General features: G+C 42.1%; 1 protein-coding gene across 1 annotated transcript in view; it reads left to right on the top strand.

The window, feature by feature from the left end:
• Window positions 1-16,518, top strand: part of LOC149310381 (uncharacterized) — a 29,247-nt gene extending 12,729 nt beyond the window's left edge. Inside the window, exons 6-7 of the mRNA XM_089528385.1 lie at window positions 13,127-13,213; window positions 16,373-16,518. Of these exons, the coding sequence (XP_089384511.1) occupies window positions 13,127-13,213; window positions 16,373-16,518 (233 nt within the window). The remainder of the gene's footprint in view (window positions 1-13,126; window positions 13,214-16,372) is intronic.
• The last annotated feature ends 4,869 nt before the right edge of the window (window positions 16,519-21,387 follow it).

Raw genomic sequence — 21,387 nt, 5'->3', positions numbered from 1 at the left:
ACTGGGCAAAAGAAGTGGTGGCATAAGCTTTTGTAGACTTGATCTACTACTGTCTTGGGTACATAGAATAAACTGGTGTCCAGGAAGGATTTTTATAACCAGACTGTATGAATAGCCATAGGCCCACAAAGCATGTGGGTATGGTGATGGGGTGGTAAATTCAGTTTTAACTATCGTCATTGAGAGACAATGGCAGGAGGAAAGATGTTGCCTAAGGCCAGGGTGGGTGCATGGCCATATATGAATGGTGAAAGTAGTTTTAGAATGTGGTATGTGCTGGCTGGGAACCAGAAAGAAGCCAAAAACATCCTTGTAAGATTGGGGTTTTATATATGTAGTGTGCCAGGAAGCTACTGTCTTGTTCAACACACTCTGATCTCTGTTGAGCAGAGGCAGTAGCTTCCTGGCACACACTGGCAGACTAATACAGCTGTGGCTCTGAATTCTGCCCACATAGGACTTTTGTGATTCACAGAATCATAGAGCTGATAGGGGCTGCATAGGGCATTGAGTGTAAATCTGCACCCTCCTCTCTGTCACATCTTTTAGATATTTAAAGATATTTAGACATTTCCAATGTGGTGTAGTGGTTTGAGCACTGGACTATGACTCTAGAGACCATAGTTCAAATCCCAGCTCAGGCATGGAAATCCACTAGGTGACCTTGGGCAAGTCACACCTTCTCAGTCTCAAGGGATCGTGATATCATATAGTTGGAAGAGATGATCCCAAAGGCTATCCAGTCCAACCCCATTATACAGGAAGACACACAGCATCCCCAACTGATGGCCATCCAGCTTCTGTTTAAAGTCCTCCAAGGAGGGAGTGTCTTCTACTGCCAAACAGTTCTTATTGTCAAGAAGTTCTTCCTAATATTGAGGTGGAATCTCTTTTCCTGTAGTTTGAATCCATTTCTCCAAGTCCTATTCTCTGGAGCAACAGAAACCAAGAAATAGCAAACCTTCTCTGAAAAATTTGTCAGGACAACCCCATAGTAGGTTCATCTTAGGGTTGTCATAAGTCAGATTTCTGTAGATTTCTTATCCACAGAGGTAACTAACTATGGCTTGAAAATATTCCAAAAAATTATAAATTCTAAAAAGCAAAACTTGATTTTGCTGTTTTGTATAAGGGTCACCATTTCACTATGCCATTGTATTTAATGGGACTTGAGCATCCATGGATTTTGGTATCCACAGTGAAACCAAACTGTTGGGGATACCAAGAGCCATTATAATCATCTGGCTCAAAATGTCCCTTTGCTGTCCACTATAGCTCACTCAGCCCAAGTACTGCAATATTTCTATGTTCTGTACTTTTTTTTTTTGTCTGAGTGTACTATCTTACATTTCGCCTTGTTAGTTTGGACAAAATAAATTTCAACAAGGAGAAACATGTTGAGCCTGATGAAGAGAAGACTAAAGTGACACCGCTTTAACGATCATAGTAATTCTGGCCTTTTAGGGAGAGAAGACCAACCAGACACTGCTCCATCATATCTTGGCCCAGGAACTGGTAATAAAAGGACCTTGGGAGTATTGTTGAACATGAACATGAGCCAGCACTGTGATGCTACAGCCATCAAGTCCAATCCCTTGCCATGCACAATCTAACTTGATTTATTAGGACTATGGAAACAGAAAACATAGTCACCTATACCCAACTCGTTGCACAACATCATCATTTACCCAAAGAGAAGTGTAGCACAACTACCTCTTAATTACTTGAGTGCAAATTTACATTATGCAAGCACAATGTGGGATCTCAGCTTAGATTTACTTACACAAGTGCTTGCTCAATGAAACCTGTCTCTAAGGATAAACTATGAATTGAAACAATGGAACATTCCAGATATATCACATGACTTGTATTGACCAATAGCGAGACTGGACATATATTCTCTGCCATGTTCTATCTGTTGGGAGAACAATGGGATTTTTCTCTGTCTGTGTATGTATGTTGATGGCCAAAGAACACCATGAGCAGAATTTACATTATCCAGCCTGTTTCTTCTCCAGCCTTGCCAGCCATTGAAAAGCGATTAGTCTCATATTCATTTGGGGGGTTTGCCTCTCTAGTTTCTTGGCGATCACAGGTCGACTCCCTGCCATGAGGGTCTATAAACTCTTGGTCGGTGCCATTTTTGCTGTTGTCTTCATCTCTTTAGGTAAGAGGATAACTTGAGTCAGGTTATCACTTGTATACTCAGAGTCTGAAAGTAACTGTCACTGCTATGAGCAAACCTTCAGTCATGCTCAGGAGCCAGTTCAGTGACTGAATTCAAATTCAGCTCATTGCAACATGATCTGGTCCAAGCCATCCACAAATCTGAACTGAAAATACAAAATCTAGCCTTTCATGCTGCTCATGGCTTTACACTGGAACACCAAAATGACGATAAATTGGGGGGGGGGGGGGGGGTTGTCATATCATGGATTATTTAGCCACAGATTCAACCATACACAGCTTGAATGTGTGTGTGTGTGTGTGTGTGTGTGTGTGTGTGTGTGTGTGTGTTCCAAAAAGTAAACCTTGATTTTGCCATTTTATATAAAGGACACCATTTTACTTTATTTAGTGTGCCTTCAAGCCAGAGTTCAAATTCCTGGTCAACTTTGCAAACTCATCAGGTGACCTTGGTAAATCCCACTCTCCCAGCTTTAGAAGAAGGCAATGGCAAACCCCCTCTGAAAAAATTCTGCCTAGAAAACTTAATGATAGGGTCATCATAGGCAAAATATAGACCGCCCAAAAATGGCAGTCTGCAGGTGCTCCTTTTAACTCCAGAGGGACACCACCGCCACCAGACCACATGACGTCCCTCCCGAGTTAAAAGAACCCATTTTTTCCAGGTTCTTTTAGCTGCACCCAGGTTACATTGCGAGTGCACCGTTGGTGCACTTGTGACATCATGAACACGCACCGACGTGCAGATGCTGTGTGTCCCTTACCTCAAGGAAGATTTTCACACTTGCCTGCATTGCTGGTAAATGGCCCTCCAAAAGTTGCTAAAAGGGAAAATAAGCCTCTCTGTCTGAACGCTGGGAGCGCTCATTACACATCATGGAAATGGAGCTCTCTGTAGCATTCCTCAATCATCGCAAGGAAAGCTGGGAATCAGGGAGATTCTTCTTAACGCACACTTTGCGTTTAGAAGAAAAAGAAGAAATTTCATAGCATTGAGCCATGGCAGTTAAAGCACTGTAAAACTGCATTAATTCTGCTGTGTGAAGCAGCTATGACTTATTCTCTGTCTATAACTTACACACACAGGACTGAATCTTATTGTTCTTCCTAGTTAGAGTAAACCTACTAAATGAATGGTTTTCTATCCAATCACATGAGAATTTTGCACAAAATAAGACTGCAGTTACAGCATTTTCTGTGCAGGAAGCAGCTTTTTCCATACAAGAAATAATAATTCTGCATCAAAATATTATTTTCTGCACAGAAATGCTGCTTTCTGTACAGAAAATGCAGTTTCTTGCACAAAACAACCACATGCACATTTTGCATAGAAAAAGTCCTAAACAGCAAAAGATCTCATAGGTCCAGGATTCTTTTCATCATGGTTTCTCAGCACTTTAAATTCATCATTTTTGACATGCTTCTGGTAAATATTGTTTCCATCCCTAACAAAGAATATGTTTTTTACACTCTCCTAATAGTATTTCCTGTGCAGGAGATTGCTTGTTTTGCATAGACAACACTATTTCCTGAACAAAACATGTCGGGTTTGTGCAGAAATTAACACGTCTCAATTCTGCATAGAATAATTCTCCAAAGACTTCTCAAAGGGTGAATATTGAGAGAATACTGCACAGAAGTCTTCATGTTTTTCTACAGGAGTCCTCACATGTGAAGATGAAAAGTACCCCCAAAAAAACCCAACGCTGCCTCAGGCGCAAAAAAAAGTGACGTGGCTTTCATGACTCATAGCCATTGCTAATTTTTTCTTTCACAAATTTCATAAACTGTGTAATCCATGCATGCGGAGAAAAAGGAACCAGTGGCTTCCCTGGCCAAAACCCCATCAGTGACATACACAGACTTAAGTGGCAGCTGGGAATGTTTAGCCTGGAGAAGAGAAGGCTAAGAGATGACATGATAGCAATTTTTAAATATTTGAAGGGGTGTCATATTGAGGATGGAGCACACTTATTTTCTGCTGTTCCAGAGACTAGGATATGGAGCAATGGATGCAAACTACAGGAAAAGAGATTCTGCCTAAACATTAGGAAGGACTTCCTGACAGTAAGAATTGTTTGACACTTCCTCAGAGGTCCATCCAGTCCAACCCTCTGCCATCCAGGAACTCTCAATCAAAGCATCCCCGAGAGATGGCCATCCAGCTTCTGTTTAAACATCTCCAAAGAAGAAGACTCCATCACACTCCAAGGAAGAATGTTCCACTGCTGAACAGTTTAGGTGGAATCTCTTTTCCTGTTACTTGCATCCTAGTCTCTGGAGCAGCAGAAAACAAGCTTGCTCCCTCCTCAATATGACATCCCTTCAAATATTTAAACAGGGCTATCATGTCACCTCTTAACCTTCTCTTCTAAAGTGGTATCAAACTGCTCTATTTACTCAGTGCAGATCAGACCTCAGTCATCTTGTATGGAGGATGAGTTATTATGAATCTCCATTTTCCTTTCTTAAGGAACCAGTTTGAGCTTACCCACCAGACTCTGCTGGCTAAGAGGCGGAAGATGCCGGGGCATGCAGTGTCTTTACAATGAAGTTGAGATCAGCACCTGTCACAATGTGAGACTGAAATGTTGTCGAGAGAAGGCATAAGAGACGCAGCTAAGGGGATCTGGCCTTTAGGAAATCGGCTTTCTTCCTATTCTCTGCTCCACCATGAAATGAGATGGAAAATGCAAATGTGACTACTTTGCTGTACATGTAATGTGCATTACAATCCATGTAATATGGATTGTCTATCACCAACAGCGATAGAAGAATGTGGCTTTTTTTGTTTTTGTTTTAATTACCTAATTTTTTAAACAAAAATGTGCATGCAGCGCCTGGTGTCAAGTTGTTGGAGCACCTCGGAGTCTGGAAAAAGAAACAAAAGGCATGGACTGGAATGAGAAACAAATGGCTATGTTTTTAGAAAAATGAGCTTGGCTTTGGAACATGTGACTTCCAATTTCCAAAACATGTTGACTCTCAGCTTAGGGGTTTCTTTTCTTTCCTTTTTTTCTTTAAAGGTTATTTACTTAGTAGTAAAGTACTGAGAGAGATTTGGGTTAATATAAAATATCAGTATGCACAAGGACCTTGTACATTCGTCCCTTGGTATCTACAGACTTGTCATCTGCAGGTCTAAGCATCTGTGGATGACAAGCCCACTTTGTCTCCAGTGGTGGTGCATGCCCATGGCTGCACCACCATTAGGGACAGCCCACATTGTCACATTGCAGCACATGCACACAGCCATGCAGGGACGTAGCCAAGGGGGGTGGTCCGAGGGGCCCGGACCCCCCCCCCCTCGATTAGAAAAATGAATGGCATGCGCTGCTGTGCCGCTGCAGCCAAGCCCCATTATAATGGTGGCACTTAGTCTGGAACCCCCCCTTCCTAAAATCCTGGCTACGTCCCTGGGCCATGCAGCCATTAGGTTCAGTTGTCCCCAATGGCAGTGCAGCCACATGTACATGCCACCACAGGACAATGGGGGCTGTCCTTAATGGCAGCATGGCCATAGGCAGGTGTGGCCATTGGGGACAATGTGGGCTTGATCATCCACAAATTTTGGTATTCCAGAACAGTTGTAGCACCTTTGAAACTAACTGAGCAAAAGTAGCATAAGGTTTTGCAAATTTGGGAGTTGTCCGCACGTGCCAAATAAAATGTCCTTCTCTGGTTCCCATGGTAATCAATCCAGATGATGCAGGGCCCAATCCCTGTTTCTGGTATGAACAGCCCAGATAATGTTCAGCCAGTTCAGCACCAAACCTGCCATAGCCCCCCCCCCCCCCCTTAAAACATTTTTAGGGAAGATTCGGAGCTCTCCATTGCAATGCTGGATAGCTGTTAAAATGCATCTTGCCATGCCACCCGGCACAGCTGCCATCAATGCTGGGCACCTCAATCTGACCTTAAGAGTGAGTGACTTGCCATTGCAGCAGCCATTCCAGATGGCACAGTGGGATATGCAGGTGAACAGCCACACAACTTCATAAAAAAGAGCCCCAAGTAATGAGAGACGTCAGGGTAGGTCTGAGGCCAGAATATTCCAGGCAAAGTCCTGAAACAAGCGACCATCTTAATTGTTTTTATTGTGATCCCTGACCCTTCTTCAGATGCACTTACTCAGTTAGGGGCTGAACAGACCACCCCTAAGGAACAGCCTGTCTCTTTCTTGGTCAGATTGGGGCTCCAGCAACTACATGTCATGATCCTGATCTTGTCTTTCCGCAGTGCAAAAAGTGGCTCCTTTTTACGCCACGAAAAGGGCGCCATAGCCGCCAGCACAGTAGCTTTTTGGCACTTATTTGGTGCTGTGTTATCTGGATGCAGCACCAGAGGAGCGCCATGATGCTGCCTGCTATGTGGTGGGATGTGCGGTGTCATGCTGACATGGGGGTGGAGTCAGGGTGTGCATCATGAGGACGCCACACCCCCACTCTGCCCCCATGCCAGCCTTTGATGCCAGTCTGTACAGCCTCTGAGTCTCAAAGTCCATACAAGATCCCTTTGCATGCTAGTAAAATACTTGTTCATTTAAGGCTGAACGCTGCTTACTATTCATTACATTTTGGGAGAAAACACAATAATCCTGTTGGGGACTTTTATTTATTTTTATTATTATTATTGTTTCATTTTTATAATGCCATTCTCCCAGAAAAGGGTCCAAGGTGGCTCACAAGATAAAAACAATTTAAAAACTTTTACAATAAAAATTTAAAGACAATAAAAATCATGTAATTAAAACAGTATAAAACTAACATAAAACCTACAAAAGTTTAAAACATAACTATCACACACACACACATTCCATATAAAAGCCATTATTAACATGCATTAAAAAGCCTGCCTGAATAAAAACATTTTTGCTTGGCAGTGAAAGGAAAGTAGGGAGGGGGCATATGTAGGCATGATTCAGTGGAAGCAGATATCTCTGTTGTAGTTGCTGGAGCCCCAATCTGTTCCAGCTATGTTCCTACAGAACAACAAAGATGACAGCCTCTGGACCTTCAGAGGTCCAAAGTGTTTTTAATCTTGTTTTGTTTTTGTTTTTGTTTTTGAAGGATAGATAGTTATTGAGGTTCCCTCAAGAGTGCAGTAGTGGTTTGAGTGTTGGACTACAACTCAAGAGACCAGGGTTCAATTATGGCCACTCGACCATAAAACCCACTGAGTGACCTTGGGCAAGTCACATGCTCTCAGCTTCAGCAGAAAGCAATGGCAAACCTCCTCTGAGCAACTCTTGCTAAGAAAACCCCTTAAGATCACCATAAGTCAGAAATGACTTGAAGGCACACAACAAACACACACACAAAAAGGTTCGCACTACCACACAGTTATTTAAGGAGCATGTACACATTTACTTTATTTTTGTCAAAATTAGATCAGACATTTAAACTGTGCAAAGAAATGCTTCCTTTTCTACATTGTGGGTCTCCCACCATTAAGCTTCAATGACATCAGGTTCTCATATTATTGGAAAGCTTTTATATCAACTTTCTCTGCACCGTGCTTACATTTTTACACTACTGAGATATTGCTCTTCCTTCACTCTTTGTACCAGGTTAAATAGCCCAAAACAACATAATCTTCATAGAGGAATGGTTCCTGCTCCTTGATCATTTTGGTCATCTTTTTCTGCACCGCTGACGTCTAGATCTTGCCACAAAGAACATGTGGCAAGGCTCTGGGGTCTTAGTATATGGTGCGCCTGCACTGTACATGGGTGCACCATATGTGGCTTCCAGCTACACAAAAGCTGCAAGGGAAGGAAACAATGGCACACACATTCATGGTATGTGCATTGCACTGTGCTGCAGGCTCGCACCTCATAATATTCAATGGTGTGTGCGCATATACACTTTTTCCGTTATGCAGGGGGCGAGGCAGAATGGATCCCCTATGTAAGGGAAGTGTCCACTGTACTATAAGCTGAACATGAGTTAAGAATATGATGTAGCATACAAATATGCTAATGCAATTCTAGGATGCATCAATTGAAGTACAGTATTCACTCTGAGGGAGGTAGTAGTGCCACTCTATTGTATTTTGGCCAAACCTCACTTGGAAAATTGTGTCCAGTTCTAGACACCACAGTTCAAGAAGCTGAAGCATGTCCAGAGAAGATGCTCAAAGGTTTGGAAACTATGCCTTATAAGAAATTATTTAGGATGTTGGGTATGCCTGACTGCCACGGAGTGGGGGAACCATTGCCACTGTGTGCCCCTTTCTGCCACAATTGTATCTTCCCTAAAGACCACAGCCCATAAGGACAGAAATGGGGTGTATGGCTACTCCCATGTGTCACCCTGATGTCATAGGCCACAACAGGGGCCTTCAGAGAAGACACAATGTCAGCGGCTGGTAAGGAGTGTGCAGGCCTGTGTGGTGTGCTGGCTGCTGCCACAGAGTTTCATGGAAACTGCAGCAAACAGCAAGTATTTTTGCGATATGCTAAGGCAGTGATGGCGAACCTGTGGCACACGTGCCAGAGGTGGCACTCAGAGCCTTCTCTGTGGGCACATGTGCTGTCGCCCCAGCACAGAGTTTGCCAGAGTTTATTACTAGAAAGCCAAATGGACACGGCACTTTGCAGTAAATAAGTGGGTTTTGGGTTGCAGTTTGGGCACTCGGCCTCTAAAAGGTTCACCATCACTGTGCTAAGGGAATAAAGCTAAAGCCCCTTTGGGCTGGGATCAGTTCAAAACTGCTGGATGGGCATCTGGACTGGCCAATTCTGGCCTGAAACTATTAACCTGTGTTATCTGTACAGGACATCAGCAGGCTGGGGAGAACACAGGCCTTTTGTCCCATGTGTACTACAGACCCTGAGAGGCAATATGATAGCCATCTATAAATATCTGGAGAGATGCTGTGGAGAAGGTGGAGCAAGCTTGCTCTCTGTTGCTCCAAGGAACAGAGCACAAATCGATGGATTCCAATGACACGAAAAGAAATCCCATCGATACAATAGGAAGAACTTTACTGTATTGAACTTTATTTCTTTGACAGTACAATGGGCTGTCTTGGGGGAAGGGTGGACTCTCCTTTCTTCAAGGTCTTTAAACAGTGGTTAGATGGCCATCTTTTGAGTACTTTAGTTGTAAGAAGAAGACCACATTCCAGATGGATAGACTCATTCAAAGAAGCCTCAGCCTTGATACTGCAAGACCTGAGCAAGGGCAGTGGAAGACAATGAGACTTGCAGGTCTCTCATTCCTAAGGTTGTCATAAGTTGAAGTTGACTTCACAGCAGTTAATGACAACAACATTAGTTGTATATTCCTGCATGGCAGGAGGTTGGACCTGAAAGCCCTTATGATGGTCCCTTCCAACTCTATGATGCAATTCTATGGTTCTGTTTTTCCACTTGAGGGTTTAAAGTCTTACTCAAACACATTGTTAAACATTCCAACAGGGTAACTGGTTTTCTGATAATAAAGATTACATTAGACATTAATGACTATTAATGTATGCCCCCTACTCTTACACAATTAAATTAGTTAACTCCACAGCAATGAGACATGGTAATTAATTCCATATGAGCAAAGGAAAGAACATGCTAGGCAAGGGCTATCACATCGTATAACAAACAGACGTCTTTCACCATTTGGGGAACACTTCTGCAAAAGAAAATTATCATCACCCACAGTGATAATCCAGTTCAAATATGGGTTTTATGTGCTTCTGAAAAAAAAGTCAACAAGAGAAAAAGGCACAGATTCATGGCCAATTGAAAAGAAATCATCTGTATATGCAATCTAACTGGCTAATGTTGCTCTGGAATGGAACCTTTCCAGAGAGAAGAGGCTGCTAGACAAACAATGGATTGGCTTCCATGACACTTTTTTTCAGCCAATGGCAAAAGAGGATTGCATTATCTTATGTCACACTGTGTGTTCCACCTTTGCGTTGGTTAGAAGAACAGTGTGAGGGAAGTACTACAGGGAGACAAGGGTAAGCGTTGTCTAATGGATTTTAAATGCCTGTTAGGTGTTGATAACCGTTTCCCCCCAAAACCTATGTGTTGAAATGGCAAGTCATTCTCGGTAGTCCCAAGGTTTGGATCCATCCATCCCTGCCCCATTTATATAGAGACTTGTCAAAGCTATAAAAAGGCAGAGTGAATCTAGGCAGTGGTGCCTGGTGGCTCCAATGCAAACAGAAAGTTAATCTTTGAATTTTCACTGTCTAGTTTCAGCACCTTGGATAATTCCTTTAGCAGTCACATTTAAACCTCCAAAAGCCAGAAAACAGTGATACCTTTATTGGACCAACCAAATTGCATAAAATATTTGTCACACAGGCTTTCAAAGCAACAGTGGCTTCTCAAAAGCTTGTGGCATATAGTTTATACATTTTGGTTGGTCCAATAAACGTATCACTGTTTTCTGAATTTGGGATGTTATTGTACCTTACCATGTGGCCAACATAGCTGCCTCTGGATACATTTAAACCTGGGACAGATTCGCTATCCCACTGGCATCAGAGCTATCAGATACCACTGGTCTGATGTAAAGGGTAAGTTAAGGATTGGATAAATATTTTAGCTCTGAGCCAGAACCAATAATTCTCTTTTATATAGCTTTAAACAGGTCCAAGATTTTGGGAAAAACTGGTGCCTCTCTGGATTTGTTTTTCCCTTCTACTTGTAAAGGCAAACTAAATAATCCACAGCCAACATCACTCCTGCTGCTCTTTGTTCACTTCTTGTAAAAGAAATGGTTGTATAAAAGAACTATTCTCTCAATTCTTTTATAGCTATATAAATATTTATCCATGAAGAAGCATGGATACAAACATTCAAAAGAAGATGAATCCAGATGCCTTTGGATTCCTACAAATACCAAAATAACTTAAATTTGAACACATGATCAGCAATCCAAAATTGGCCATTTTTTTTTAAAAAAAATCAATATAATGTGTTTATATGTGTTTTAACTATTGGGATTATATTTGCATTCTGTCTTCTCTGTCAACCTGATTCTATTACATTTTTCAGCCCAGTCATAATCATTTAGGGTGCATTTACACTGTAGAAATAATGTAGTTTGAAGTGCTGTAGCTCTTTCCTCTCATATTCTGGGATTTGTAGTTTTAAAAGGTCTTTAGCCATCTCTACCATCTCACAAAACTACCAATCCCAGGATCCTGTAGGATGGAGCCATGGCTGTTAAAAATGTATCAAACTCCATTATTTCTACAGGGTAGATACACCCAAAGACAAAATGAAGGATGGAGACAGGTAACACCTGCCCTTTAAGAAATAGTCCCTGAAGAAGGAAAATGGGAAGCAATTAGTTTTTGTTGTGGTTTCCAGCCTGAAACCACAGGGTCCTTTTGCTCAAGGATTAAACCTATATCATGTTCCATGGGCATTGTGTATATGTATCTCTTCTAGAAAGTTCAGAAAAATGTAGAGTGGAAATTTTAATTGTTCATGGCCCTGGGATCTGCAGGAGAGAGCCTTCTTTCACTACCTTCACAGATTTGGTTGATAGGAACACAAGACAAGTCCTTCTTGGTGGCTGCCCCTAGATTTTGAAATGTCCTCCTTAAGGAGGCCAGAACAACTCCTTCCCTGGATCTTTCTCTTAGCAAGGGAACAGTGAATTTTTAAATTCAGACAGGATTTAGAACTTAAGGGAAAGGCTGTAATAAGGGCATTGTGTTGTTTTACACTGTCCTGTTTATCCTTTGTAATTGCACTCTCAATTTTAGTATTAGTATATTTATTTTTAACCTGCTTTCCCCCAAAAAACTGTAACTCAAAGCATCTCACAATTTAAAAGAATAATACAATTAAAAACTTATCAAAAATGTTCATTAAGAGAGAATTAAACAACTAATTAATTATTGAATTGAATTGAATTGAATTAAAATGATTCATACCTCAAGTTAAAAGAATAAAAATTAGTAAAAGATTAGAGGATATTAAAATGGTTAATGGTTTTATTCTGATTTAACACTGACCAGTTTTGGTATGTTTTTAATCATATTGGAATCGTTTCAATGTGCAAAAGTAGCCCTGAGTCCCAGCCTTGGAGAAAAGGAAGAAAGAAGATGATGACAACAATAGACAAAGGATGATATGTGGAAAGAAAGACAGAAGGACAGAGAGAGTGATGCCAGGGAAGGGAAGGAGGGAGGGAGGGAGGGAAGAAAGGTCAGAAAAATAAATAGGTCCAGAAGAAAGGTAGGTAGGTAGGTAGGAAGGAAGGAAGGAAGGAAGGAAGGAAGGAAGGAAGGAAGGAAGGTCAGTCCACTCTATTCTGTTTTGGTCAGGCTTCACCTGGAATACTGCATCCAGTTCTGGGTACCACAATTCAAAAAGGATGTTGACAAGCTGGAGTGTGTCCAAAAGAGGGCCACCAAAATGGTGAAAGTTCAAGAAATCATGCCCTATGAGGAGAGACTTAGGGAGCTGGGTACACTTAGCCTGGAGAAGAGACAGTTTAGAGGTATATGATAGCCCTGTTTAAGTATTTGAAGGGGTGTCATATTGAGGAAAGAGCAAGCTTGTTTTCTGCTACTCCAGAGAATAGGACCTGGAACAATGGAAGCAAGCTTCAGGAAAGAGATTCCACCTCAACATTAGGAGGAACTTCCTGACCATGAGAGTGGAACACACTCCCTTGGAGAATGGTGGAGTCTCTTTCTTTGAAGGTTTTTAAGCAGAAGCTGGATGGCCATCTGTTGTGATTTCCTGCATGGCAAGGAGTTGGACTGGATGGCCCTTGTGGCCTCTTCCAATTCTTTGATTCGATGATTCTGTGATTCTATGATCCATCTGTCTTCTCCTGTTCTTTTTGCAGCTCACAGACTTGTTTCCTCTTTTGTGTAATTATCCCATTAATCTGTTTCAGGACATTACTCAGCATACCATCATACCGAGAGCCTTACGGTCGTTCCCTCTTTTCCTGGGTCTTCCCAGTTATCCTAAAGATCTTGGCTGACCAAGCCATGAGGACTGTCTACCTTTTGGTTGCCCTGTTCTTTGTTCTGCTCCTTGTGAGTCCAGGTAAGATGCAGCTCCCACGAGGTGAGAACCCACCTCCCAGCTCCCAGTAGTCAGACCTCATCTCGGGAAGATGTTCATCTCAATCCAGCCTCAAGCAATTTAAAACCATGCATGAGCATCCCAGGGCAGCTGGTGGTTCCAACATCAGCAGGGTGGGGGATCTCTCCAGATTTTAGTACGAACTTTAAGGAGAACCCAATGCTACTCCTTGAGTTCCTTGAAAATTCAGAATAAACCTTATTTGGGGGAGATAAGATTAAGCACTTTGGATAGCCCCTTTACAATTTATGCTAAAAGCTGAAGTTGGCCCACCACTGCATTCACGTGGCCTCAGGCTAGTTAGGAATTACCCTTTCCCCTAAAAAAAATGTACCTCATTTTCAGAGAGGACCAATTTCCAATCTCACCAAACTTCACATCCCAGGATTCCATAGCACTGAGCAATGGGCATTTCAAGCAGTGTCAAACTGCATTAACTCTGCAGTCTATATGCACCCCTAAAAGTGAAATGCTTTCAAAGCTAGCAAAATACTGCTAGCTAGCTGCTTGTGGGTTACAAAAGAGAAACACAGAAACCACGGCTAAAATATACTGTATTTATTTATTGCCCAATAGCTGAAATTGTCAGAGCTCATTTAAAAGAGTGAAATAAATATCTGAAACAAACTTAAACAAAAAAATTTTTGAGTTACAAGAAGACTTTCAAATCAGCTAAAATGTTTTAAGGCAATTTAAAATCATGCATGTGCATATTTCAAATCTCATTTCATTTTATAAAAACAAGGTATTAGTTTTACATTTCCAATGAAAATGGGCTTCTTTTGTTAGAAAATGATATGTCAAGAGATTACGCATTTGGTAGCAATCCAAACCCCATTGGCAAGGATGCACAGAATTTGTGAAGAAACCCACCATGTTTTCTGATAAAAACACACTTTCCTCTAGCTGAAATACTATAACAGAATCAAAGCACATCTCTCTCTCTCTCTTTCTCTCTCTCTCTCTCTCTCTCTCTCTTTTTTTTCTTACTTCTTCCCCAAGGGCCTTCCACATTATGCAGTTATCGCACTTTGATACCACTTCAACTGCCATAGCACCATCCTAAAGAATCCTGAGATTTGTGGTTTGGGGAGACAGTCAAGGGCTTTAGGAAGGGGATTCTAAGTGTTTCACCAAACTACAAATCTCAAAGTCCCATGGATTCTTTGCCATGCCAAATGAAGTGGAACTGCACAGCAGTGTAATGAATACGGAATAACATTTAACCATCTCAGATTCTCAAAATATATTTGTATTAAATAAATACAGTGGGCCCTTGGTATCTGCTGGGGTTTTGGGTTCAAGACCCCCACCCCATGGATACCAAAAAGTATAATGGCATAATAAAATGGTACCCCTTGTATAAAATGGCAAAATCAAGGTTTTTTGGAAATATCTTTTTTCTTTGGCCGGGGGGGGGGGGGGATTTCAAGTTGTTGATGGTTGAACCTGTGGATGCAGAATCTGTAGATATGGAGGATTAACTATAGTACTTTGATATAATTTTAACAATCATTGTTGCATGCTACAGAATTATGGGATTTGTAGTTTGGTGAGAAGGCTTAGAATTCTCTTCTAGAGAACTCTAGTCCTTGCTCCTAAATTATAGCACTAGACAAGTTGTCTAACAGAAAATTCTCCAATAAAGCTATGACAGAGAATTACAAGGATCTCACTGAACTGGCAACCCAAGGATTCTATACAATGGAGTTTGTGACAGTTAAAAGTAGTATCAAATATCTAGACAGGTTAGATGCATCCCTGATTTCAACCTTGCAAATAGGACTTGACATTTTATGACAAGAGAAGCAAAAGGAGGATTGCTTTTCAAAAGTCAAAGTCCTTTGTCAAGTCGGAATTGTGTCCATTTCTGCATGCCACACCTTGAGAAGGATATCCAGAAAGTGGAACAAGTCCAGAGGAGAACAAGCAAGATGGTAAAGGGTCTAGAAACCAAAGCTCTGTGAGGAATGACTGAGGGAACTGAGTATGTTCAGCTTGGAGCAGAAAAAACTGAGAGATAACAACATATCGATGAGAACCATCATAGTGTAGTGATCTGATTGTAGGACTATGATTCTGGGAGACCAGAGTCAAATCCTCGACTGGCCACGGAAATCTTCTGATTGACTCTCTCAGCCTCAGAGGAAGGCAATAGCAAATACTCTCTGAAAAATAAATCTTGCCAAGAAACCCCTGTGTTAAGGTCACCTGAGAGTCACCATGAGGTCACCTGAGAGTCGTCAACTTGTGAAGAAACCCACAATTGCAACAGCATATTTAGATGCCTGAAGGGATGTCACATAGAAGATGGAGAAATTGTCTTTTCTGCTGCTCAGAAAGCCAAACCAGTGGATTCAAATGACAAGGAAAGGTGATTCCAAGCAGTTAGAAAGAACTTCCTGATGAGAGATGGAAAAGATATTTGGAAAATGGTCAGAACTGTGTTTCTTAATTTTATGAGATCCTGAGAAGAAGAATCCTGGAGTGAAAAGAATGTTCACAGTTTGGGATCATTCCCGCACAAAAATTCACATGTGATTTTACAGCATTTTTTGTGCAAGAAACAGCATTTTCAAAAGTATTGTTTTCTATGCAGAAATTTTATTTTTGGTACAAAAACACCAAACGCAAGTTTTGCACAGGATAAGTCTCCATTTTCATAGACGTTCTTGCAGCGAGAAGACAGTTGCTAAAACTACTCATTTCTTCCTTCAATGAGAAAATTAGAAAAGAATCCCATCACTATGCCTGATTGTAAGAGCTGTTTATGGGTATACTGCCTTGGAAAGTGATGGCCTTTCCTTCATTGGAGGTTTATAAGTAGAGGTTGGAAAAACATCTATCAGGGATGCTTTAGCTACAGATTCTGACACTGGCAGAGGAATGTGTTAGAATACATTTGTAGTTTCTAAGTAAAAAAATCCCACTAGAATCGGAATTATATTGGTTAAATATGATTGATAAAATTGAAAAGAATTTGGAAAAAGATGTTTGGAGAACAATCCTGTACAGTGGCCATAAATGGCAAATACAGGACCCGCCTCTGATAGATGAATTGTTGATCAAATTAGCAGACATAATAGAAATGGACAGTATCTCTTTTACTCTGCTTCCCAGGATGTGGCCAGCGTGTGCCTCGATTTGTGAGCCACTGCCTCCGGAGGGGAGGAATCTGCCGGTATGATGACTGCAGCGAGGGTGAAGAACAGATTGGGACCTGCTACCATCACACCATGATCTGCTGCCGGGATGAAGTGATATAGTGCAGAGTGGCAAACTGGCAAGGCGGAATGATCCCCAAAGAAGAGAGAGTGCCCCTGCTCCCTTTACACCCGTCCCCATTATGAATGACCCTTGCTGAAAGTTACACACCCTTGTTAATAAAACCTCTATTCTTGCTCTTGCACCTATGTTTCTTAGCCTCCTGATTCTTTCCAGTTTGGCCCACTGTAATGTCTCCCTTGGCCCAATACAAACCCATTTAAAGAGCCACATGCAACAACAGCAAATTCAAAATGTTGTGGAGGAATTATTCCACTAATAAATGCATGCAGATGTTTGTGTAGTAAAACTGTCTTCTGCATAACAAATGCATTTCCCACTCAGAAAAGACTGCCCCCCAAAAAATGTTTTTCTCCATAGAATAGTTCCTCTGTAACAGTTCAAGATGTCAGGAAGACTGCAGATGAATATTCTTTCTTTTGCCCTTAGCAGGGGAAGATCTTCAACTAGTTGTGCTCACATGTGATTTTCACACTGCCTACCATGAGTTAAAGGCACCAGAATTTTTCACACTAGGCTGCTGGCACAAAGTGCTCCCCTGGAAATCACCTTTCATGGGTATGAATAATGTAATTTGTTATCGGATAATGTTTTTGCCAGCCCTCCTGCATTGTTCCAAGAATCTACTCTGGGTCACAATGACACAGAACGTGTGAGAAACTGGGAAAGGAAAACCTCGTCCATGGATGCTTCCTCTTTCACCCTCTCCAAGCTTTGACCAAGCAGCTCTCAATAAATAAATAGCTTGCCATTTTGGATTTTCCCATTTCATTCTTTTGCATTCATCGCCAGGGTGACTGGTTTACAGCTATGAGGAGCTCTTTCCCACTGTTGTTGGTTCTGATTCTCATCTCCGTTGCACTGGCTGCTCCAGGTAAGTTCTTCCAAAATGCCACTGAAAAAATGATTCCATTTTAACAGAGAGATGGGGGGTGGGTATAACTTTTTTGAGCACTTGGCACTCATTTCAATGAGCCATTTGCTTTGTGGGAGAGTATTTTTAGAAATTTCAGAACCCTTTTAAAAATAGATTATACATGGGGATGCAATTAACAGCAATTTTCTCCTCCCTGAGAAAGAAGGTCTCCACAGAGAGAAGAAGTGGATGAACTGATGGAAGATTTTTCTGCATTTGGGAAGATTTTTGTGAAAATTTTATGTGCAAAAACCAATGTTTTTATGGCTTTTAAAAAAACCCAAGAATTTTGCAAAGAAATCTGTGTATTTTGTAATATACACACACACACACACACACACACACACACACACATACATATGAGAGTCAGAGGCAGCATGGCATAGTAGTTTGAGTCTTGGATTACAATTCTGGAGACCAGAGTTCAATTCCCAGCTCAGCCATAAAACTCACTAGGTGACTGTGGGCAAGTCACACTCTCTCAGCCTTTGAAGAAGGCAATGGCAAACCTCCTCTGAACAAATCTTTCCAAGAAACCCCTGTGAGGTTCACCTTAAGATTGCCTTAAATCAGAAACAACTTGAAGGCAAACAACAATAAGAATATACAGTGCACCCTTTCCTTACACGGGGTATCCGTTCCGGACTCCCCCACCCCCAAATACTGTGTATGCTCAAGCCCCTTTGAAAACAATGGGACTTGTACATGTGGCGCACACACCATTGCCTCTTCAGACATGTGGCTTTCAGAAAAAGATGAAAGCTGCATATGGTGTGCCTGTGTATGACGCGGGCACACTGTATATGACATAGGTATATTTGTTGTTGCTTTGTGCCTTCATGTCATTTCAAAGTTATGGTGACCCTAAGGCAAACCATGGGGGTATCATGAGGTTTTCTTGGCAAGATTTGTTCAGAGGAGGTTTGCCATTGCCTTCCCCTGAGGCTGAGAGCTATGAACATATTCATATATTTGCCACTTTTGCAGAGAAGTATTTTATGTACAAACAGATTTCCCCACAAAAGTCCCACAAAGAGAAAAATATGTTTAAAAAGTGTGCAAATCCTCCTGGATTTGCTCAATGGGGAGGAACTTTTGAAATTTTCTACGTGATAATGAAATAAGCAAATATTTGCATGCCTAATTATGTATCATATCAGGGTAAACACACATGTAGCTTGGAGGGGTACACTGCCTTACACACACACACCACTTCTCAGCAAGCCATGGAAAAATGCATCCAAACAATTGGTCTCTAAAGCTCTCTACCAGTCTCCCCAAGCACCCTTTTTGAAAAATTAAATTTTTGGTACAGTTTTAGGACAATTTTTGTCTTCAAGCAACCCAGGGAGCCCCCAAATGAATGAAAGCATATGAAAATACTTCCATTCCCACAAATGCCCCAATATACCTCCAGTTTCCTCTACAGTCTCTCTCAAAATAGTAACAAGAAGTGACATGATAATCACTTTCTGTCACCATTTTGAGAAGGTTCACAAAGGAAAATATGTCTTTCGGGTGTGGCCCATGCTGAAGTAAAATAATTTGTTGGGGGAAACTGTTCCTTGGTCCCCATACACTTGCCTTTCCCTGCTTTAGTACAGGAGTAAAGTCATCCTCCAAGAATGTCTCGTCCCTGTATGCTCAGCTTTAGGGACATACCCCCTGTACACACCGTCTTGAGAGGCCAGCTGAGGGATGGAGTCGGGGCAGAGTGTCTCCATGACACATGCCCCAGCTCGGCCTCCAGGGTGCCATGATGCCGTGCACTGCACCACATGGTGCGTGGCATCACAGCACTCTTCCGGCACTGCGTACATATGATGCAGTGCCGAAGGAACGCTGCAAAGCTGCAACACTGTGGCTATGGCGCCCTTTCCAGGGCACAAAAAGAAGGCACTTTTGAAACAACCTCTGGACAGTCAGATTGGAAGGGTGAATAGATACAGCTTGTGGTAAGGAGAAAGTATGTTCTTTAACTGCTTTGCGATGGGACTCAGGGACCCTAAGGGGCTGCATCAACTTCACAGTGTGGTCCCAATCTGGCCGTAAGAGGGTGCAAAAAGGAGCCACCAAAAGTGGCTTCCTTTTGCGCCCTCCAAAGGCTGCCATAGCCACTGCGGCGTGGCTGTATGGTGCCCCTTCAGCACTGTGTCATTTGGACGCATCACCAGAAGTGCGCCATGATACATGCGCCATCTGGTGTGGCATGCAGCATCATGGTGCCCTGGGGCGGAGTCAGGGTGTGCATCGTCAGGACGCTGCACTCCAACTCCACCCACAGCCCAGCCTTTCAGGCCAGTCTGTATAGGGCCTCAGTCCCTATTGCGAGAAGATATGAGGAAAGCCTGGGAGAGATTAGAGTGATCAGCAAACCCATTGAACCTTTTATTTAGTACCACCTAGTCTTCCACATGTCTTTGGGCCAGTGTGTTTTTCCTACATGAAACATCCTAGTATTCCAAAGTCAATGTGATGTCTTAAAATATATGCCCGATGCTAGATAAGAAGAAAATATGAAACCCCATATTCAGCAAGAGGGTTGTAAGGTATGCTAACATTCCCTGATCCAGGGTCTCAGACAACATCTTGACTACTCACGCCTGTCATCTAATTCCATACACTGATGCCTGCAATGTGTTTGCTCCTATTTTAATGACTTTGCTGCTTTTGCTGCAACACACTGAACATAGAATGTAATCAGTCCTGCTCAGGAGTCCTTCAGAGAAATGCCCCAAGCTTTTTCCTGGATGTTGTGAGTGATGTACCCTTCTCCCCTTTTCTCTCTGCAGGAATGATCCTAGCAGACAAACCAAGTTGTGACCCTCCAGATCATCACTGCAGAGTGGGCTACTGCTTTGAGGAGGAAATCCCAAGTGGCATGTTTTGTTTTGAGCCTGTGATCCTATGCTGCCAACATTGGCCCAGGCAATATAAGAGGCCTGAAAAGACAAAGGGTGTTGCCCCATTTGGAGAAGTTTTGCATAGCCTCCTCTGATCTGGAGCACACGGCTTCAAAATGACATCTTCAAACAGCTTCAAGATGTTTGAAGATGGGAACTCATGGTGGCTTATTTGCTTTGATTGCTGTATTTTTGGGGCCTCCCAGCTGCAGTTGCCAACTGGGCAGATTGTCCAAGAGCATTGTTTAATTAAAGTGTTTATTTCTCTTCCTTGGGTTACCTGTATTTTTAAAAAGAGTGTCCCTTGACAAGTTCTGCATACAAAATGCCCCCAATATGCTAGTTATGCCTGATAAATGCTCAGCCACAATGATGGAGAATATTTTTCCATATTGACAGGTTTGTCACAGAAGCATGTTGCCAAGAATTGTATGTTTTGTGCATTCAGTTAATGTGGTTTACTGTTGCATTCTGAAACATAGACCCTTGGAGAGTGTTTTGGTGTTTCCTAGGGTGCAAATCCAATGCAAGCAAGACAGTCTTGCAATTACTGAGCCTCAAATTTACTTATTAAACCCAGTAGCACCTGGTGGGTCCAATGTCAGTGGAGTGGTATGTGCACTCTGGTTTTTAATCCCAGAATCATAGGTTGCATCTACACTGCAGAATTAATGCAGTTTGACACTACTTTAACTGCCATGGCTCAATGCTGTGGAATCCTGGGATTTGTAGTTTTGTGAGATATTTAGCCTTCCCTATCCGAGCTCTCCAGTGCCACAACAAACTACAAATCCCAGGATTCCATAGGCTAGAGTCATGACAGTTAAAGCAGTATCAAACTACATTAATTGTGCAGTGTGGCAACAGCCATAGAATCAGAAGGAGCCTCATGGGTCATTAAATCTAATCCCCCTGCCCAATGCAGGAACTCCAGCTACAGCATCCCCAACAAGTAGCTGTCCAGACTCTGGAGATTATCAGATGGGGGATGGGACATCCTTGTCCCATCCTTTCCCCGTTCTTGTCTCATC

This window comes from Sceloporus occidentalis, unplaced genomic scaffold, assembly GCF_023333645.1.
Source record: "Sceloporus occidentalis isolate IW3139 unplaced genomic scaffold, rSceOcc1.0.p SCAF_6, whole genome shotgun sequence".
Classification (NCBI taxonomy): Eukaryota; Metazoa; Chordata; class Lepidosauria; order Squamata; family Phrynosomatidae; genus Sceloporus; species Sceloporus occidentalis.
The sequence above is the reverse complement of the archived record's forward strand: the minus strand, read 5'-3'. Positions and strand labels throughout refer to the sequence as shown.